This window comes from Lissotriton helveticus, chromosome 2_1, assembly GCF_964261635.1.
Source record: "Lissotriton helveticus chromosome 2_1, aLisHel1.1, whole genome shotgun sequence".
NCBI lineage: Eukaryota > Metazoa > Chordata > Amphibia > Caudata > Salamandridae > Lissotriton > Lissotriton helveticus.
This window is the reverse complement of record NC_136059.1, coordinates 1,339,827,863-1,339,845,939: the sequence shown is the minus strand read 5'-3', so window position 1 is coordinate 1,339,845,939 and position 18,077 is coordinate 1,339,827,863. Positions and strand designations below refer to the sequence as shown.

General features: G+C 42.4%; 1 protein-coding gene across 2 annotated transcripts in view; it reads left to right on the top strand.

Annotated features, from left to right (window-relative positions):
* Positions 1-18,077, top strand: part of ZCCHC7 (zinc finger CCHC-type containing 7) — a 161,911-nt gene that overhangs the window by 88,126 nt on the left and 55,708 nt on the right. For both annotated transcript variants that reach the window (XM_078676269.1, XM_078676271.1), the window contains exon 6: positions 11,708-11,743. In XM_078676269.1, the coding sequence (XP_078532395.1) occupies positions 11,708-11,743 (36 nt within the window). The remainder of the gene's footprint in view (positions 1-11,707; positions 11,744-18,077) is intronic.

Sequence of the window (18,077 nt, the reverse complement as noted above, 5' to 3'; positions counted from 1 at the left end):
GGGGGGACGCCGTCACCGGAAGTGACATCACGACAGGAAGTGATTTCACGAAAGGTGCCGAGCTCCTCGTCCCAGAGAGACCAAAGAGATAAGTCCAGCTGTTTGGCAGGGGGGACGGTATCCCCCGGTGAAATAAGTGGAGGGATGCCATCCAGCCGCGTGGTACCCCGACTCGAGCCCTGATTGTATAGTATTGTCCGCCGGAACGGGTTTCAGTTCTCCTCACAGCTATTTTTGGGGGAAAAGAACCGAATATCATAGTTTCTGCAGTTAGGCTCATCATTGTTAAACAATTTGATTTAATTATGTGCATAGTTATAGAAGCGTGAATATTCTTTTTAAATCCAATCAGTTGAAGATCACTGAATAAACAATAGAATGTCTGCTTACTTATTCGACATAAAAGTGGTCATCAAGAAATAATAAAAACATAATTGGTAGGCACTTACATTTATTAATTCCGGGCAAATGCCTAAAGGTATCAGAATACCCTGTTTTGACTTTTAAAAAGTCACGTAACTTAAAGGACAAATAATGTGCCAGTTATTTTGAAAATACAAAAGAAATGGAACATACGTGGCCCCCTCCATTGCAGATCATAATTTATCTGCTCCATATGTAATTATGCACTTAGCTGTATCAAAATGTTTAACAAAGGTGACCTAGACTATGAAAATTATTATTTTTGCTTCTTCTTAAAGTGGCTACTAAATTTATGATTTACATTATTGAATTCCCAATTGATAGGTTATTGCCCAGGTGACGGAGAACTGGAGTTATGCGGTAATTAATCTAGATGGATTTATTGGTCGAGTCTCAATAGAACAAATTACAGAATACAGATCTATTTCAAAAGGGTCTATTTGTATTTATAAAATAACAAAAAAATTATTTTACTCCACCAAATCTGAATGTTCCACAGATACTGGAATTTTTAGAAATACGTCAGTTAACAATCGTAAGAGGATTGTTTTGATCAATGGTCAGGAGAGGGCGTTCATATTAGAATTTTAACTTTACACACCTGAAATGAGCTGAAAACCTGAGAGCGATCCTTGCCTCATTTGTTTACATGTTACCATGGTGCTTAATAGTGCTCTCATTAAGATGATCGTATTGCGAATGGTGAAAGGCGTTGTTCCATTTAACAATTAGTCTGAACTCTTTATTAATTGGAGAATTTTTAAAGCATACCAGTGATGACCGATTATCTAGTTAATGTGTAAAGCAGGCACTTAGAGAACTATTTAAATGACAAAGAAATTATTTTACCGTTTAACCATTTGCTGCAATTCTGTGAGACCCTGAAGATGGACCAGTTTGGGCTTTAAACACTTGTTGAAGAGGATAGCAAAGAACGTTTAGACAAACATTTGAAAAACACTGTTTGAAAGCATGCACAGTGTACATAAAAGTAAAGTTAGTCATGGTTGCTATGCTGAAACATAAAGCACTGTGGCCTTGAGGGGACGTCATGTGAAGAAATATAATGCGCACGCCCTCCCAAATATGCAAAGTTGAAATTCACATTTTAACAAGTAAAGCCCAGCTGTGTAGAGTTCACACATGAGCTGACAAGTGGAGTAGCGATACCCAGAAATGTGCACCGCGATCCCAGACAGTAAAGCTTTTGGAAGGTCCCGGCCTCCGTGAGCAGGAGCCCTGCTTCATTGTACGGTTACATAACATTTCTTAGTATTAATTTCATCTGTAATTGCTAAAAGGTACACACATAAACAGAGTAAATATGAAACTGAATTTAATTCAGCTGTATTCAGTGATATCCAGTACTTTCACAAGTATTATATTTCATTTCATACAATACATGGCAATAAATTAGGTCATCATTCAATATCGTGCTCGGAGGGTGTCAAAGAAAAAGGAGGGGTTTTTGAATCAGTAGGGTAGGGTGTGGTTGGGATAGATTTTGGGACATAGAAAAGGAATTGTGTCCTGTGAACAATTCTGTATCAATCTGAGAACATTTCCAGTCTGTAATAGATCACACGGTTCCCTATAAAAAACATTACACGGGGGCCATATATGGCTAATTCTGTTGTAGCGTGTATGTTGAAAGTAATGTTGTCGACGTTTCGACCCCTATGGTAAGGGCAGGTGATTCCTCAGTCTAGGGTCTTCATCAGGACTATAGAAATAGTGAACACCTACGGAAATAGATACGTATATCACTCAGTAGGATGAATTAAAGATTAAAAATTAAAAAGGGCATCACTCATTGGCCCATAAACAGGTGTACCTACATATATTATGGCGTTTTAATGACGTCCCACTTCAGTTGGAGACTTGCGCCGTTAGGGATATTCTGTGGGAGAACAATTTGACATTAGGAAGGATGACGTTAGGCAGGTCAAGGAGGGATAAACCCAAAAGGAGCCACCAAAACTTACTAGATTCTTCTGCGGAAGAGAACTATAGGTGGATATATGGAATCCCAGATGAGTTGAGAATTAGCGTGGTAAAGATGAATCTGTGGGTACAAAATATGTATCCATGTATATATATACCAGTGAGAAGGTTAAACAGCACGTGAGAAGCTCGATAAATGGATGTTGCGTTTAGCGACATAGACTTACTTGAAGATCCCCTTCAATTGAATCCATTAGTCGGTGTGGTGTAAGTCAAACACCAGCTAGAAGAATTAATCAGGGAGAGGGTCTTGGTGTAGGTCAATCACACCATCTGTAAGAATCAGAAAGACGGTGTTGGCTAGACTCAAGTCGGCTTATACAAACGGTGCCAGTTAATGAGGCTAAGACAGTTACTGATTCCTTAAAGTATCTATGGACTCAAATTGGCTTACCCAAACGGTGCTAGTTATTGAGGCTAGAATAGTTACTGGAGTCCCTTCGATTCCTTAGACAGAACGGGATCTGGCACTATGATGAAAAGCATGAAGCGCGATGTGCCCATCGTGTCTGCTCTTATTTATGTGCTCCCACTGCTGTTGAAAAGGGAAGGGTAGCCCGTATATGCAGCCTCTCTATCTGACTCGCTAAAGAAGTCCTTGCTTAGCGTACCTGTGGCTCTGCTGGTGTGAGTCTTCAGCGGGAACCACCGGCGCTTGCACGGTGTAGCTAGAAATGCTCCGTGCAGGGTAGGGGGCGTGCCTCTAGGGGCGTGTCGAAGCACCTCGCGGTGCCGCCGCTAGCTGCTAGCTCCATGGATGTTTACTCACTGCGCATGCGTGCTGACAGAGACATAGTGTGATGTGAAAGCGGGCGATTCGCCGGGGCGCATGTGTGTGTACAGAGAACTCATCGTTGCGGAGCGGTACATAGAGTTAACAATGACATATACAAATACAAATACAAAGGCCTTATCATTATGGAGAAGTACCAAAAGGAGATAGCATTGACTTAAACACAGGCCTGATACCCTTGTAATAACGCAGTCAATTTCTACAACATTCTCACACAATGTCCGTGAGTGGCATTATTAGATGTTTACAAGTTATCAGTTGTCATTAGCCAGGCTCACTCCGTATTAGATACAGAAGAGGTCACTATCTATAGGATGTGTCACAAATTGATATGCACTATGAAACACATCCTAGTCAGCCATTTTCTCTGCAAAGGGCATTATCAAAAATCAAGGGTCAGATGTAAGTCCTGCTAATTGTGAGTAGGTCGCATCAAGTTCATTAAGACCATTGTCCACAGTGTCCAATGTGTGCATCCATTTACATTCCCTCAAATTAAGAAGCGAATTCAGATCGCCCCCTCTTGGTCCAATCACAATTTTCTCAACCACCAGCCATTTGAATGATTCTGGAGTATGAGCTTTGGCCACAAAATGCTCGACCAAGGGGGAACCTGGTGTCTGACATCTTATACGACTACAGTGTTGGAGAATTCGTTTCTTTACATGTTGTTTTGTCTGTCAATTCAACATGCGATCTGAGTTAACTCACTTCTTCCGCAAGATCCGACTAAAACATTTCTTTATGCAATCGCCATCCCCGACTACAACCTCAGCGACTGGATTAAGACCTCCATCGACATTTACTCCAAAAGCTCATCAGACATCACATAGGATCCTTGCATATGAAAGTATGGTGATGAGAGATGTGATGAATATCTGCAACACACGCTCCTATGTACAGCATAACATTACTCAAGGTGAAAGACTAGCCTTGGAGACTTTGAGGAATAATAAGCTACTTGTGATTAAACCTGCGGACAAGGGTGGGGCGATTGTCCTACAGGATGTCCAACAATATAAAGAAGAAATGTATTCCCAACTTCGAGACGGGATAAGCTACACTGTAAGCAACACCAACCCCACCAGGGATATCAGAAGGCAGATTCAAGAGATCACAGGAAGAGGCAAGGATTCGGGCTTTCTAAGCACTAAGGAATATGAATATCTGAATGTCGCACAGCCGAGAACCCGAACTATTTATACATTACCAAAGATTCACAAGAACATGACTAAACCGCCGGGACGCCCCATTGTATCGGGCTGTGGCTCCCTGCTGGAACCACTATGCAAATATATTGACACTTTCTTGAAACCACTAGCAGCTGGTACCCCCACCTATGTCCGGGATACCATGCAAATCATCAATCAGGTAGATGACATCGCATTTGACCTGGATAAACAACTACTAGTAACGCTTGATATAGTGTCACTATATACAAGCATTCCTCAAGACCCGGCTTTGGCAACAATGAGGAAGGCACTGGACAGAAGAATCCAACCAACTCAGGTACCAACGGACTTCATCATTGAGCTCCTGGAGGTGGCAATGAAGATTTTTTTTTTCGTATTCCAAGATGAATTCTTTTTCCAGAGCAAGGGAGTAGCGATGGGGGCAGCCTTCGCTCCTGACCTGGCCATACTATACATGGCGGAATATGAACAGAACCACATCTTAACATCTAGAAATCCATATGAAAACAACATTTGGATGTGGAGACGGTACATCGACGATGTGCTGATGTTGTGGACTGGAAACGAAGCTGAACTGAATTCGTTTTTCACATGGCTGAATATTCAATCCCAAGACATTCAATTCACTATGAATATGAGTAGAACCTCTATCGACTTCCTAGACATCAGTATTAAGGCTCAAGATGGCCATCTTTACACCACCCTCTTCCGAAAACCCACAGAAAGAAATAGCCTGCTACGGTACTCGAGCCATCATACAAGAAGTCTGCGTGACAATCTACCATTTGGCCAGTTCCTCCGGGTGAGGAGAAATTGCTCGCTCAAAGAAGACTATTTTTTGGAGTCGGACCTCCTGATCGGCAGACTGCTGGAAAGGGGATATCCGAGACGACTGGTGACAAGGGCAAGAAAGAGGGCTTGGTTCAGCCCACGGGAAGATCTGCTTAAACCAAGAGAACGCCTTGCCAATCCAGACAGGATTATCTGTGTCACTACGTTCTGTACAAAGAGCAACTTGATCAAGAAGGCGGTTAATAAACACTGGAATATGGTATCAGATGTCATTGATCACAAAGAAGCTCCGATGCACGCTTTCAAAAAGGCGAAGAATATTAGGGATAAAGTGGTGTGTTCGCTCCTAGAAACTCCAGCTCCACCTACCCTACAAAGCATCTGGAACCTTCCCCAAGTAGTTGGTCACTTTAAATGCACTAAGTGTAAAGCCTGCCCACTCACCTTAGAGACCAAGGTATGGAACTATCGGAACCACAAGGTGATTCTCAAATCCATGACTAACTGCAACACGAGTGATGTAATCTATGCCATTGTATGTCCTTGCGACCTGGTATATATTGGACAGACAAAACAACATGTAAAGAAACGAATTCTCCAACACTGTAGTCGTATAAGATGTCAGACACCAGGTTCCCCCTTGGTCGAGCATTTTGTGGCCAAAGCTCATACTCCAGAATCATTCAAATGGCTGGTGGTTGAGAAAATTGTGATTGGACCAAGAGGGGGCGATCTGAATTCGCTTCTTAATTTGAGGGAATGTAAATGGATGCACACATTGGACACTGTGGACAATGGTCTTAATGAACTTGATGCGACCTACTCACAATTAGCAGGACTTACATCTGACCCTTGATTTTTGATAATGCCCTTTGCAGAGAAAATGGCTGACTAGGATGTGTTTCATAGTGCATATCAATTTGTGACACATCCTATAGATAGTGACCTCTTCTGTATCTAATACGGAGTGAGCCTGGCTAATGACAACTGATAACTTGTAAACATCTAATAATGCCGCTCACGGACATTGTGTGAGAATGTTGTAGAAATTGACTGCGTTATTACAAGGGTATCAGGCCTGTGTTTAAGTCAATGCTATCTCCTTTTGGTACTTCTCCATAATGATAAGGCCTTTGTATTTGTATTTGTATATGTCATTGTTAACTCTATGTACCGCTCCGCAACGATGAGTTCTCTGTACACACACATGCGCCCCGGCGAATCGCCCGCTTTCACATCACACTATGTCTCTGTCAGCACGCATGCGCAGTGAGTAAACATCCATGGAGCTAGCAGCTAGCGGCGGCACCGCGAGGTGCTTCGACACGCCCCTAGAGGCACGCCCCCTACCCTGCACGGAGCATTTCTAGCTACACCGTGCAAGCGCCGGTGGTTCCCGCTGAAGACTCACACCAGCAGAGCCACAGGTACGCTAAGCAAGGACTTCTTTAGCGAGTCAGATAGAGAGGCTGCATATACGGGCTTCCCTTCCCTTTTCAACAGCAGTGGGAGCACATAAATAAGAGCAGACACGATGGGCACATCGCGCTTCATGCTTTTCATCATAGTGCCAGATCCCGTTCTGTCTAAGGAATCGAAGGGACTCCAGTAACTATTCTAGCCTCAATAACTAGCACCGTTTGGGTAAGCCAATTTGAGTCCATAGATACTTTAAGGAATCAGTAACTGTCTTAGCCTCATTAACTGGCACCGTTTGTATAAGCCGACTTGAGTCTAGCCAACACCGTCTTTCTGATTCTTACAGATGGTGTGATTGACCTACACCAAGACCCTCTCCCTGATTAATTCTTCTAGCTGGTGTTTGACTTACACCACACCAACTAATGGATTCAATTGAAGGGGATCTTCAAGTTAGTCTATGTCGCTAAACGCAACATCCATTTATCGAGCTTCTCACGTGCTGTTTAACCTTCTCACTGGTATATATATACATGGATACATATTTTGTACCCACAGATTCATCTTTACCACACTAATTCTCAACTCATCTGGGATTCCATATATCCACCTATAGTTCTCTTCCGCAGAAGAATCTAGTAAGTTTTGGTGGCTCCTTTTGGGTTTATCCCTCCTTGACCTGCCTAACGTCATCCTTCCTAATGTCAAATTGTTCTCCCACAGAATATCCCTAACGGCGCAAGTCTCCAACTGAAGTGGGACGTCATTAAAACGCCATAATATATGTAGGTACACCTGTTTATGGGCCAATGAGTGATGCCCTTTTTAATTTTTAATCTTTAATTCATCCTACTGAGTGATATACGTATCTATTTCCGTAGGTGCTCACTATTTCTATAGTCCTGATGAAGACCCTAGACTGAGGAATCACCTGCCCTTACCATAGGGGTCGAAACGTCGACAACATTACTTTCAACATACACGCTACAACAGAATTAGCCATATATGGCCCCCGTGTAATGTTTTTTATAGGGAACCGTGTGATCTATTACAGACTGGAAATGTTCTCAGATTGATACAGAATTGTTCACAGGACACAATTCCTTTTCTATGTCCCAAAATCTATCCCAACCACACCCTACCCTACTGATTCAAAAACCCCTCCTTTTTCTTTGACACCCTCCGAGCACGATATTGAATGATGACCTCATTTATAGCCATGTATTGTATGAAATGAAATATAATACTTGTGAAAGTACTGGATATCACTGAATACAGCTGAATTAAATTCATTTTCATATTTACTCTGTTTATGTGTGTACCTTTTAGCAATTACAGATGAAATTAATACTAAGAAATGTTATGTAACCGACCAACCCTTTTTTGTAACTACATGTTGACCCAGGTCGGTGAGTAAAGGGTTTACCCCGTTATTACCTACCACTGCTTCATTGTACAGTATTGTCCACCCGAGTCTGAAAACTGGGACTGAGGTCACCGCAACCAACAGTGACTCAAAGCACGAGCACTAGTGTTCCATCCAGACACAAATGGAAAAAAAAGAGTGTATTGCAAGTAATTTAAATGGCCTAAAGCGAAATGTCCTATGTAACAGGGCCAGTCCCATGGGTGTTACAAACACACCAAAAGGAGGGACAAATGGCACTGATTCACCACACGCAGACATTTCAAAGGGCACACGAAGGAACCAATTAAAAGCGATAGGCGTGGTCAAAGCCCATAGAGTGAATACAGCATGCCTTGAAGATAGGGCATGTGCGCTGCCTAGGCTTGACCTATAAAGACCAAGCTAGGAAATACAGCAACCTCTCATGATATTCCACATTTGGAATACATCCAAAATGAGATTATGGCACTACAAATGAGAAGCAAATAGGTCTGCAGGACTTCAAAAACAAGCATGTCAAAGCCAGTGGGTCAATCATTGACTGTTAGACGTTTGGCTTTGCAAATGCTTATTTTGTTTTGTCTTGAGTTTTGTAAAACTTTATTGTTGGCGCAATCTACTGGTCTCCACCAGTATACAAAAATGTAAACATTGACTTAAAGGCAAACATATGTTGGTCTCAGAAAGTTCACATTGTCCTAGTCATTTCTTGCAGGGTAGGGAACTTCTTTGGATGCCGATGTACTTCTTGTGAAAGAGTTTCTCACCGTAAAGTTAGCCAGCAGTTGAAGTTGGCTGCCCCATGCTGTATGCAGTAGTGGTAAAATCAAAAGTTCTTGGCTAATGCCAGACGTAAATAATTACGAGTACAACCAAGTGTAAGGGTATATTTAAACAAAACAAAATAAAAAAAGGCAAGAGCCAAATCCATACAACATAAAGTGGAAAGAAAGCTTTAACCGTCTCCCTTGGACTCTCCATGTTCTCCGGCAATATACTGCCTAACATGTTGTTAGAGATCTTTGAACGCTAAATCTAGTAGTGTCCATATCTACAGGAAAATAAATAACTAGAGGCAGTGTGTGAAATGATTGCGGTCGTAGTTTCAACTCAGTGATGTATTGCCAATTTTAGAGACTTGCTCAAATGTTATGCTAAGCAGCGGAAAGAAGATATTGAGGACACTGTTCAGAACTTGTCTTATGAACATAAAATGTCCTGAGTTTGAGCAGCAAAAATAATTTCTGACACCTTCTCAAAGACTCCTTGCATGCAGCTGAAATTGAAATTGGATGGCTACTGATTGTTTCAGAACTACATTTCACTTGTTGCTAATTTCAATGTGCAGACCAAAGTCTGGCTTGTTGGACATAACAGAACATGTGCATTGTGGCAATTCACTGGCTACCGGGCCATTGCTGGGGATTCACTTTGATACTTTCATAACCAGTGGACAAAATATCAGTCGGTGCCCATGAACTGCAGACGACTAGGCCTTTGCTGGGGATTCACTTTGATACTTTCATAACCAATGGACAAAATATCAGTCAGTGCCCATGAACTGCAGACGACTAGGCCTTTGCTGGGGATTCACTTTGATACTTTCATAACCAATGGACAAAATATCAGTCAGTGCCCATGAACTGCAGACGACTAGGCCTTTGCTGGGGATTCACTTTGATACTTTCATAACCAATGGACAAAATATCAGTCCATGCCCATGAACTGCAGACGACTAGGCCTGAGATGTCACTTACAGGATATGTTATTCAGATTTTCCTAGACCACAATACAGCAATGTGTTACCTGGAAACACAGAGATGCACAAAGTTCACATCACTCACAGGGCTTGCTGAAACCATTTGCCCTTAGAAAATGTACAACCAGGTTGCACAACACTTATAGTGGAGTGCAAAATTATTGTAAACAGTCATGAGGTGTGATAATGGGAATGAAACAAAATGGTGTAACACCATAGTCAGTCAATGGTCTCACCCTCCAATTACTTTGTTTAGTAGAAAAGAAAAGAAAATCCCAAGTCATTCAACTCGGCAGCATGGTTCTTGACAAATTGTAATTTTGATATCTAAATCCTACCTCAGAAGTGCATGAAAATATAGATTTTTCACAGCCTGTTGGGCAGAAAATCTGGATTTTATTAAGGACACGGAGGCTGTACAGCTGGTTACACCACGATGCTATGCTACAAATTGACCATTTTTGGTGAGTTTAAAGGCAATAACTTCCTTTTCCGCCATTTATTCTAAAGAGGCTACAATACTTGTTTGAAGCTCCGAGTTCCGACATTAATTCAAGTACACGTCAGTCCTGCTATCTCATAGGATTGGTCCTGATTGTCTTCTTTATTTTGTGTCCCAGGTACACCATTTTAGACATTGTCAATAGAGATTACCCACCACTCTGAGCACTGCACCCATATAAAACATAAATACAGCCTTAACTCGATTAAAGTGGCTGTCTTTTCAGTTTATACAAACTTTTCTATGTTTGTCATTGAAAGTGAACTTATTAGTGGGCGGGACCTCACTACAGAGATGGAGTGATATTCCTAGGTTTCTTGTAAGATGCCTATAGCATCAGGTACATGCAGCTAAAGGTTGTTAGATCTTTTCACGTAAATCTTACATTACAATTGTCTTCCTTGTTTGGGGTCCATATTCTGTGTCGGAAAAGGCATTGCATGCATTATCATTAAACATTCTTTTCTGCATTACACGGACTAGACTCGCCACCAATAAATCCCATCTTCTCCTTGCTTCCCATGCTCTACACAGACTAGGGAAGTGAAGATACAAAGGGTACAGCTGCCAGACTGTTCATCAGAACCCTAAAAGCTTCATTTTAGTGGACAAGTCGTTTAACCCTATCAATAGAGTACACAAAAAAGGGAAAAAAACTGCTTCACTTGCTTTTTATGGAAGGTTGTCTTTAGTAAACATGTTGGCAAGTTTGCTTTTAGATTGCATCAGTGTTTAGTTATTCAGATTGTATGCATTACATAATGTGATATCATATGTGTGGGAAAAAAATGAATGTTGGAAAAACAATACATGGTGTGACTGGGGGTTAAAGCTGAGTGATGTCCCCAAGGCTAAAAGCTATATCTTACCTCTCTACTCATGAATTTGCTATCTTATAAGCTTTGAAGTTGTAGCTACTATTAGACCAGCACCAACCATAACTTACCTTAAACTTTAGTTTTTATGGAAGGCTTTTTATAACTTATGTTACATGCAAAGATATTCGTAGGTGGAAAATATTTTATTTAGACTTTTATCTGAGTATTGCTCAGTATATGGTGCTTCCAAAACATAGTTGTAGCATTCACACAATTGTCTGCATTGTGGCATTAAGCGCAAATCAAATGCAAATCTCTTTGCAATTTAACGATTGTTTTACTACTTTAATAAAAGAGACTGCTTCAGACATCTAGCCTTACGTTATACATTTAAGTGATAAAGAAAGTGTGAGGAGGGTTAAAGAAAAAAATAACTTATTGATTAGCTGGTATATATGATATAATGAACTAATCTAGAATTCACTGTGACAGTGTTGTTGGGCTCTTGTTTGTATGACTGTTCCAGCTGATGTTAAAAGTAGTAGTTTGTAAATCTCCTTTAAATGCTTCCATCTGATTGATATCTTTTTTTCCAGGCGTGTCCAGAAATATGGAGGCAATATCATCTAACAGTAAGTGCTGGACTTTTGTATCATATGAAACTGTGACAAGATGAGCAGAAATACCAATGTTTGCAAATTGTTCTGGTTGTACACCACTCGTCTCACTGTACCTGTATTTTAGAGCGCTGCATAGTTTTTGTGTGATGAGCAGTAGCATGATGGATGGACTCAATCATAATGCACCATTGAGTCGGCTGAAGACTCAAACAGAAGACTAAGCATTCTGAAGACTGTCTGTCTACATGCTCTCCAGGAGTAGTGATTGCTGCCACGTTTTCAGAATGCTTACGTGTGACATTTCTAAGGTTTCAGTGTACTTATGAGTGACATTCCAAAACGAAATGTGTTACATTTATTAATGATACTTTCTCGCAAGTAAAACCAAGCAGTGAAGGGCACTAAAAGTTATACATATCAGAAACTGCACCCATTTGGGTAATGAGAAGCTCTGAAAATATCTTGAACCTTCAACATATCACCATAATACTCCTTCCGAATCCCAGAACAGGAACAGATAGTTGGTGCGCTTGGCTGAGAAACATGGCAAGCCCATAGCGGCCAAGTTTCTATTTTTCCTACTTGTGACATTTCATTGTTTTTGGCGTGCCGACTTGTGACTTTTTTGATTCCTTATTTGTGACTGTTTGAGTAAAGTTTTTTCTCATTATTGCCAGTTGCTTCTTTTCGGCAATATAATGGCTTTAAAATTGCTTTTAAATGAACATCCCAGAACAAAAAGTGATTTGGGTAAAAAGATAGAACTGGCCAAAATTACACAGCACAGACGTCACTAGATAGAGAATGTCACGTCCTCCGGAATCCTCCATTACTCCTCACCTACATGCACATACACATTTGCAAATGTTACAAATTGTTGTGTATGTTGTTTTTGTAAATATGGATTTATTTTCAGCACACCCATTTTAATCAGAGTCTATATTACATATTGGGTGCACTGTTCTTGTTTGTGTTACTGTGCACCTTTTAGCATGTGCACTAGGTGAAAACAGGGACAGTGTGACCTATTATAATGAATGTGCTTCCCCCAGGGCAGCCGCAAACTCATGCTTCCCGGAGGGCAGAGCATTCAGTGAAATAGAGAGCAGTTGCTTCAAAGCCGCTCTGTGTTTCTCTGTGCTGATAGCAATTCTTCAGCAATTTAAAGAGAGATTAAAGATCCCCCTGCAAGTGGGTGCAGTGAGTGACAGCACCAGCCTGCCATGGGACCCCTTTAGCCCATCAAGAGGGCTGCCCTTGGTGGTGTGCTAGCAGTGCAACACCTTTTCGTGCCACATTGTCAAGTGCACTTCCTAAGGGCATGTTTGCCTGTGCACCCATGTTGGTGTTACAGCACAGGCACAGCTATAAAGTGATTTGCTTCTCTACCTGGGGCCAGCCCCCATGCAAATGAGGAAATACCCTCCGAAGATAGCGCTGATGCTACATATGTGCCAGTGCTATCAGTATTATAGGAGGGGCTCTACAAGCTTCTGCGGCCCCTTCTATATTACCATAGTGCTCATGGGCGCAGAAAGTGGGTGCATGCATCTGTTGCGCAACCAGGGCACTATTTAAAATACGACCACTGGCACTTAAATGGTCCAATTGGAGTGAACCAAAACTACAATACCCAGAAAGTGTAATGATGTTAAATGTATGCTCAGGAATGGGCCATTTATCAATCAAATACAGGTCAGTGAAAGCACTTTGTTTCTTGGACTCGGAGGGGTAAAAGGCAGAGCAGACCACGTCAGGATCTTCACCTATCAAAGGTAACCTCAGATGATAAGCAGCTCAAACTAACTAACTGATCATAAATGGATATCATGACATTACATCTCAAAGAGAAAGTCACCCTTAATCTTGCTGAAGTGACAAAGTACAGCATATCTCCTCAAAACAGAGACTCCTCTGAGATAAAATACAAAGACGGGCACAGGGATAAACACATGATGCAAGTTACTTAATCCTACTCCAAGGAACATCACTTTGTAACTTGAAGGTGGTAAAGATCATGAAACCCATCTGGATGGGATCCTGCCTGCCCCACTCAGCCACAGAAAGGCCCAGAGTAGCTGACTCACAAGTCACTGAGGCAGAGTCAGAGGCAAGTCACCTTGAGAGTGGGTGGACTAATATAGAAGCTGCTGTGCTCACCAATTGCATGATTGACTGCACCGCAGCAGCGGTATCGCATGTGAACAGTACCCAACCCAGCCCACCGGGCCACATCGCGGCCAGCCGGGTTAGCTGCCGCCCAGTGACAATCATGAATAATCAATAAGTGTCTGAGAGAGCTGGTAATATATTTTAAAAAATGTAATTAATAATTATAGTAACAACTTCTGTGACTGCCATGTATAAATTGTTGTTGGACTGAGCCATTTGACTAGGTTAGTGAAGTGCCCTTCCATTTCTGGTGCTTTTTAGCAGTTTTAAGATCCTCTTAGAGTTTCTTGTTACTCAAATGCAAATAATTTCTGAAATTTACATGCATATGGCAGAGAAAGTTGTGCTCAGAGAGAGAAGTCAAGTAGATGGTGGAAGGGTAGGCGAGGGCAATTCTCCATGTTCTTTTGTATCGCGGCGTGGAGCAGGTTTGAATAGCTGGCAGGCAGCTCTCTGATTGTTCAGCCCACAGCAAGCTTTATCAATTGGGGATAAATTGCAAACAGCGTGTGGCTGGCACTAGGCCTCGGTCCTTTTAGCAATGGCGTGGAAGCGGCCCGCGTTAGACCAGTGCGACTTTCTCCAAGCCGTGGGTACTGGCGCACGCCCATGCTTTTGCTTAAGCCTCTGCCCTCCTTGCAACTCTGTAACCCATAATAAAGACAAGCATTTACAATGCAATGGTCTCGGCATTATTCAAGGTAGAGCTAGTGGCATTGCTCATGACATTTTTTTTTCATTTTTTTTTTTTTAAAACATAAATAAATGGTATTGTCATTTACAATGGCAATAGGTGAGCATTAGAGAGTAGTAGAGAGTATTCGCAGACACAGAACCACATACACACACAGACAGAGCCGTGCACACACACACAGACAGAGCCGCACACAGAGACAGAGCCGCACACGCACCACACCCACACAGACACACACAGAGCTACACACACACACAGACAGAGCCTCGCACACACACACACACACACACACAGACAGAGCCACGCACACAGACAGAGCCTCGCACACAGACAGAGCCTCGCACGCAGACAGAGCCACGCGCACAGACAGAGCCACGGGCACACAGACAGAGCCACGGGCACACAGACAGAGCCACGCGCACACAGACAGAGCCACGCGCACACACAGACAGAGCCACGCGCACACACAGACAGAGCCACGCGCACACACAGACAGAGCCACGCGCACACACAGACAGAGCCACGCGCACACACAGACAGAGCCACGCGCACACACAGACAGCCACGCTCACACACAGACAGAGCCACACACACACAGAGCCACCCATACAGTCATTCACATAGAGCCCTTTGTCTTACATGCCCTCGTGATGTACTACAATTACCAGATTCATACATCAGATCACGTCTCAAACTGTCTACCACTTTATTAAGTATGTACAGTACTTACAGGTGAAGGAAATAACAGGTTATACATAAAAATACAAAGGCAATGTTCCGACCTACAACATCCTGAGCAAATGCCAGATGTGACAATAGTAAGGTGTTCTTGTATCAAAGACTTCAGCTTATTTCACCTGTTTCACGAGTCACAGGAACACCTTGCACATGGTACATATTGTGTGTGTTTATACCAAGCACGTTTGTGAATGGGTCACTATTGCAAACCATGAAAGTAAGTTAATTATTCAAGGAATGATTTTGCAGCGTTGGTTCTTGTTGAAACATAACATTTTGGAAGAGAATACAGAATGTGGCACTGAAAATGCAGTTTTGAAACTGAATGTAGAGCAGTGTTGCTCAGCAGAGCATGCAGTATCTACTGGGGGCCAGGCCAGAAAAGAGTGAATCAATGATACACGCAAGTGCGAGTCTGCTGTGGAATATAAATTGGTTTCTACAAAGATCGAAGGCAGAAAAGGCTGATTTAGTGGCTGAAATCTCATATTTTACATTGCTCCAGTCAAAGATAAATGCCCTGGGGCCATTGCTGCCTGTCCCTGGTAACTACAATGATTCCAACTATTAATGCCCCATCAACAGAGCAGAAGAATGGGCGGGGGATTTAAGGAAGCTGCCTCACACCAGGCACAGGGCAGGCGGCATTGAGGGGCAGATATTGAGGGCAGACTGGAGTGCAGTGTGCAGATATTGAGGGCAGGCAAATATAGCTTCTTCGTGGTTTGAGAATCCAGAATTCAAAACATTTTGGGTGCTATACGGTTTTACTGTGCAAATACTGTTAAGATGATAAATGAGTTATGTGAAATGGGAAGATTACATTTTTTAAATAGTCGTTTTTATGTAGCTTTCAAACAATTTGTTTTGGTTATGAAGTGCAAAAGAACAACAGCAATATGGCCTTTTTTCATTATCATACGCTGTTATATTTTGGCAACACCTGCTTATGCAGCTTTTACCACTGCAAGGTGTAGTTCACAAGTGTTTCTTTTGCACACTTATGATGCTTAATTTGTCCACATCAGAAGGAGGAAGGACACTGCCAGCACATCTGAGCCTCAAATGTGTATGTTGCAGAGGACTCAATATCTTGAGACTAGGCTCTATGTTGCTGGTATTTTACCGGTCACATTAAGCATTATAGCACCCAACAACACCCTCTCCCCTCACCCAATTTCATCCCCCAACTTTGTTGGTGCATGAGTGTTCTTTTCGAATCACAGTTTCTTCACCAATCCACCCTATTCTGACTCGGGTTATAAGGTCATATAGTTCTTGCCTGGTTTGCATTGCACCTGGTTTGTCACTCTTTTGTTGTTTAAAAAAGTTTACTTAAGGGGTATATGAGTGACTGTCTGACCCTTTCTCTCTTGTTGTTTGACTATCCCCCAAAAGTTGACAGTATGTCGCGTTAAAGAAAAATATTTTACTGGAAAAAAAACCCACAGATGTTCACTTGTGAGTGATTCGTGGCAGAAATTCTGCATTAGACAACCGATTCCTCCAAACATCCAGAGTGGGATCAGCCAAAACTGAAGATAGTGGCACTTTTTTCCAAAGTTGTGCATTTTTAATATATTTTGGGTGAAGGTTTTTTTTTCATTCAGTTTATAATTTTCCGTAGACTGTAGTCCTTTATATGAAAAGGTTTTTCCTTACAAAGCACGCAGTTTACGTTATTATTGGGACTTTCAGTTACAATACAATTGCCCCTTTTTCACACCACAGACTATGAGAGAGTTACTGGAGCCTGTAAAAAAAAATTGGTATCACATTTTTCCTAAAAAAAAATCCAAATAAGGAGTGTATGTTTGTACACTGGTCCACTGGAGGGAAAGTGAAATACTGAGATGTGCAGGGACTGCTGTCAGCTCTGCTGCTGTTTTGGGGTTACAGTAAGTCCAGTGTCACAGGGATGCGCCTTATCCAGCCTCAAGCATTCCTACACCATGTCACTGGGTCCAGCATTGTGTGATCTTGGTTGAGCACAACCCCCTGAGCTATCAGACACTAAAGGATGGTTTATAAAAAAGAACATCCAGGGCTGGAAACTTAGTTAGACCTCGTGAGATGGGGTCGTACACTAGCATTACTTTAAGGGGCGCCTACCTCGGGGTGACAGGGTAGCGCGAGGAGCCTGTTAAAGCACGCATCCTACCAGCCTCGTGGGCTCCCGGGCTCCTGCAGTGACAGAGAGGGCGGAAACCCACTGGAACCTGCAAGTGACCCTGGGGGGCTCTCTGGTGCCTGTGGTGCGAGGGCATGAACACATGTAGCCCATTCAAAACACATTCCACTAAGAGCTCTGTCTGAGGGCATGGGGTACCCCTGGGGAGAGAGCTCTACAGCCCCTACTTATTAGAGGTTGTTCAACATTAACCCCGGACACAGACAAAGGCGATGAACAATGCTCACTTTATGTTAAAGTAAAGGTTACAGGCACTCTAAATCACTTCTATGTTTAAAGTGCTCAGAGGCAAATCTGGCTGTGGTGTGCGCTACGTAAAAGGCCAATTCTACTACAGCCTTTATTAAAGGGTCGGTGCGGTGCCACTGAATGGCTGTGGTAAAGCAGTGTGAAGCCGCGATTAGTGTTAAACAGGGCGCTATTTGGACTCCACAAATTTAAAATAATGGCTTGCGGGGGCGCACAGCTGAGGTAAATTAAGCACACCTCTGCTGACCGGAAAAGGAACATTGTAATTGCAGTGAAACTCTAAGGCTGTTCGGGGCCCTTCT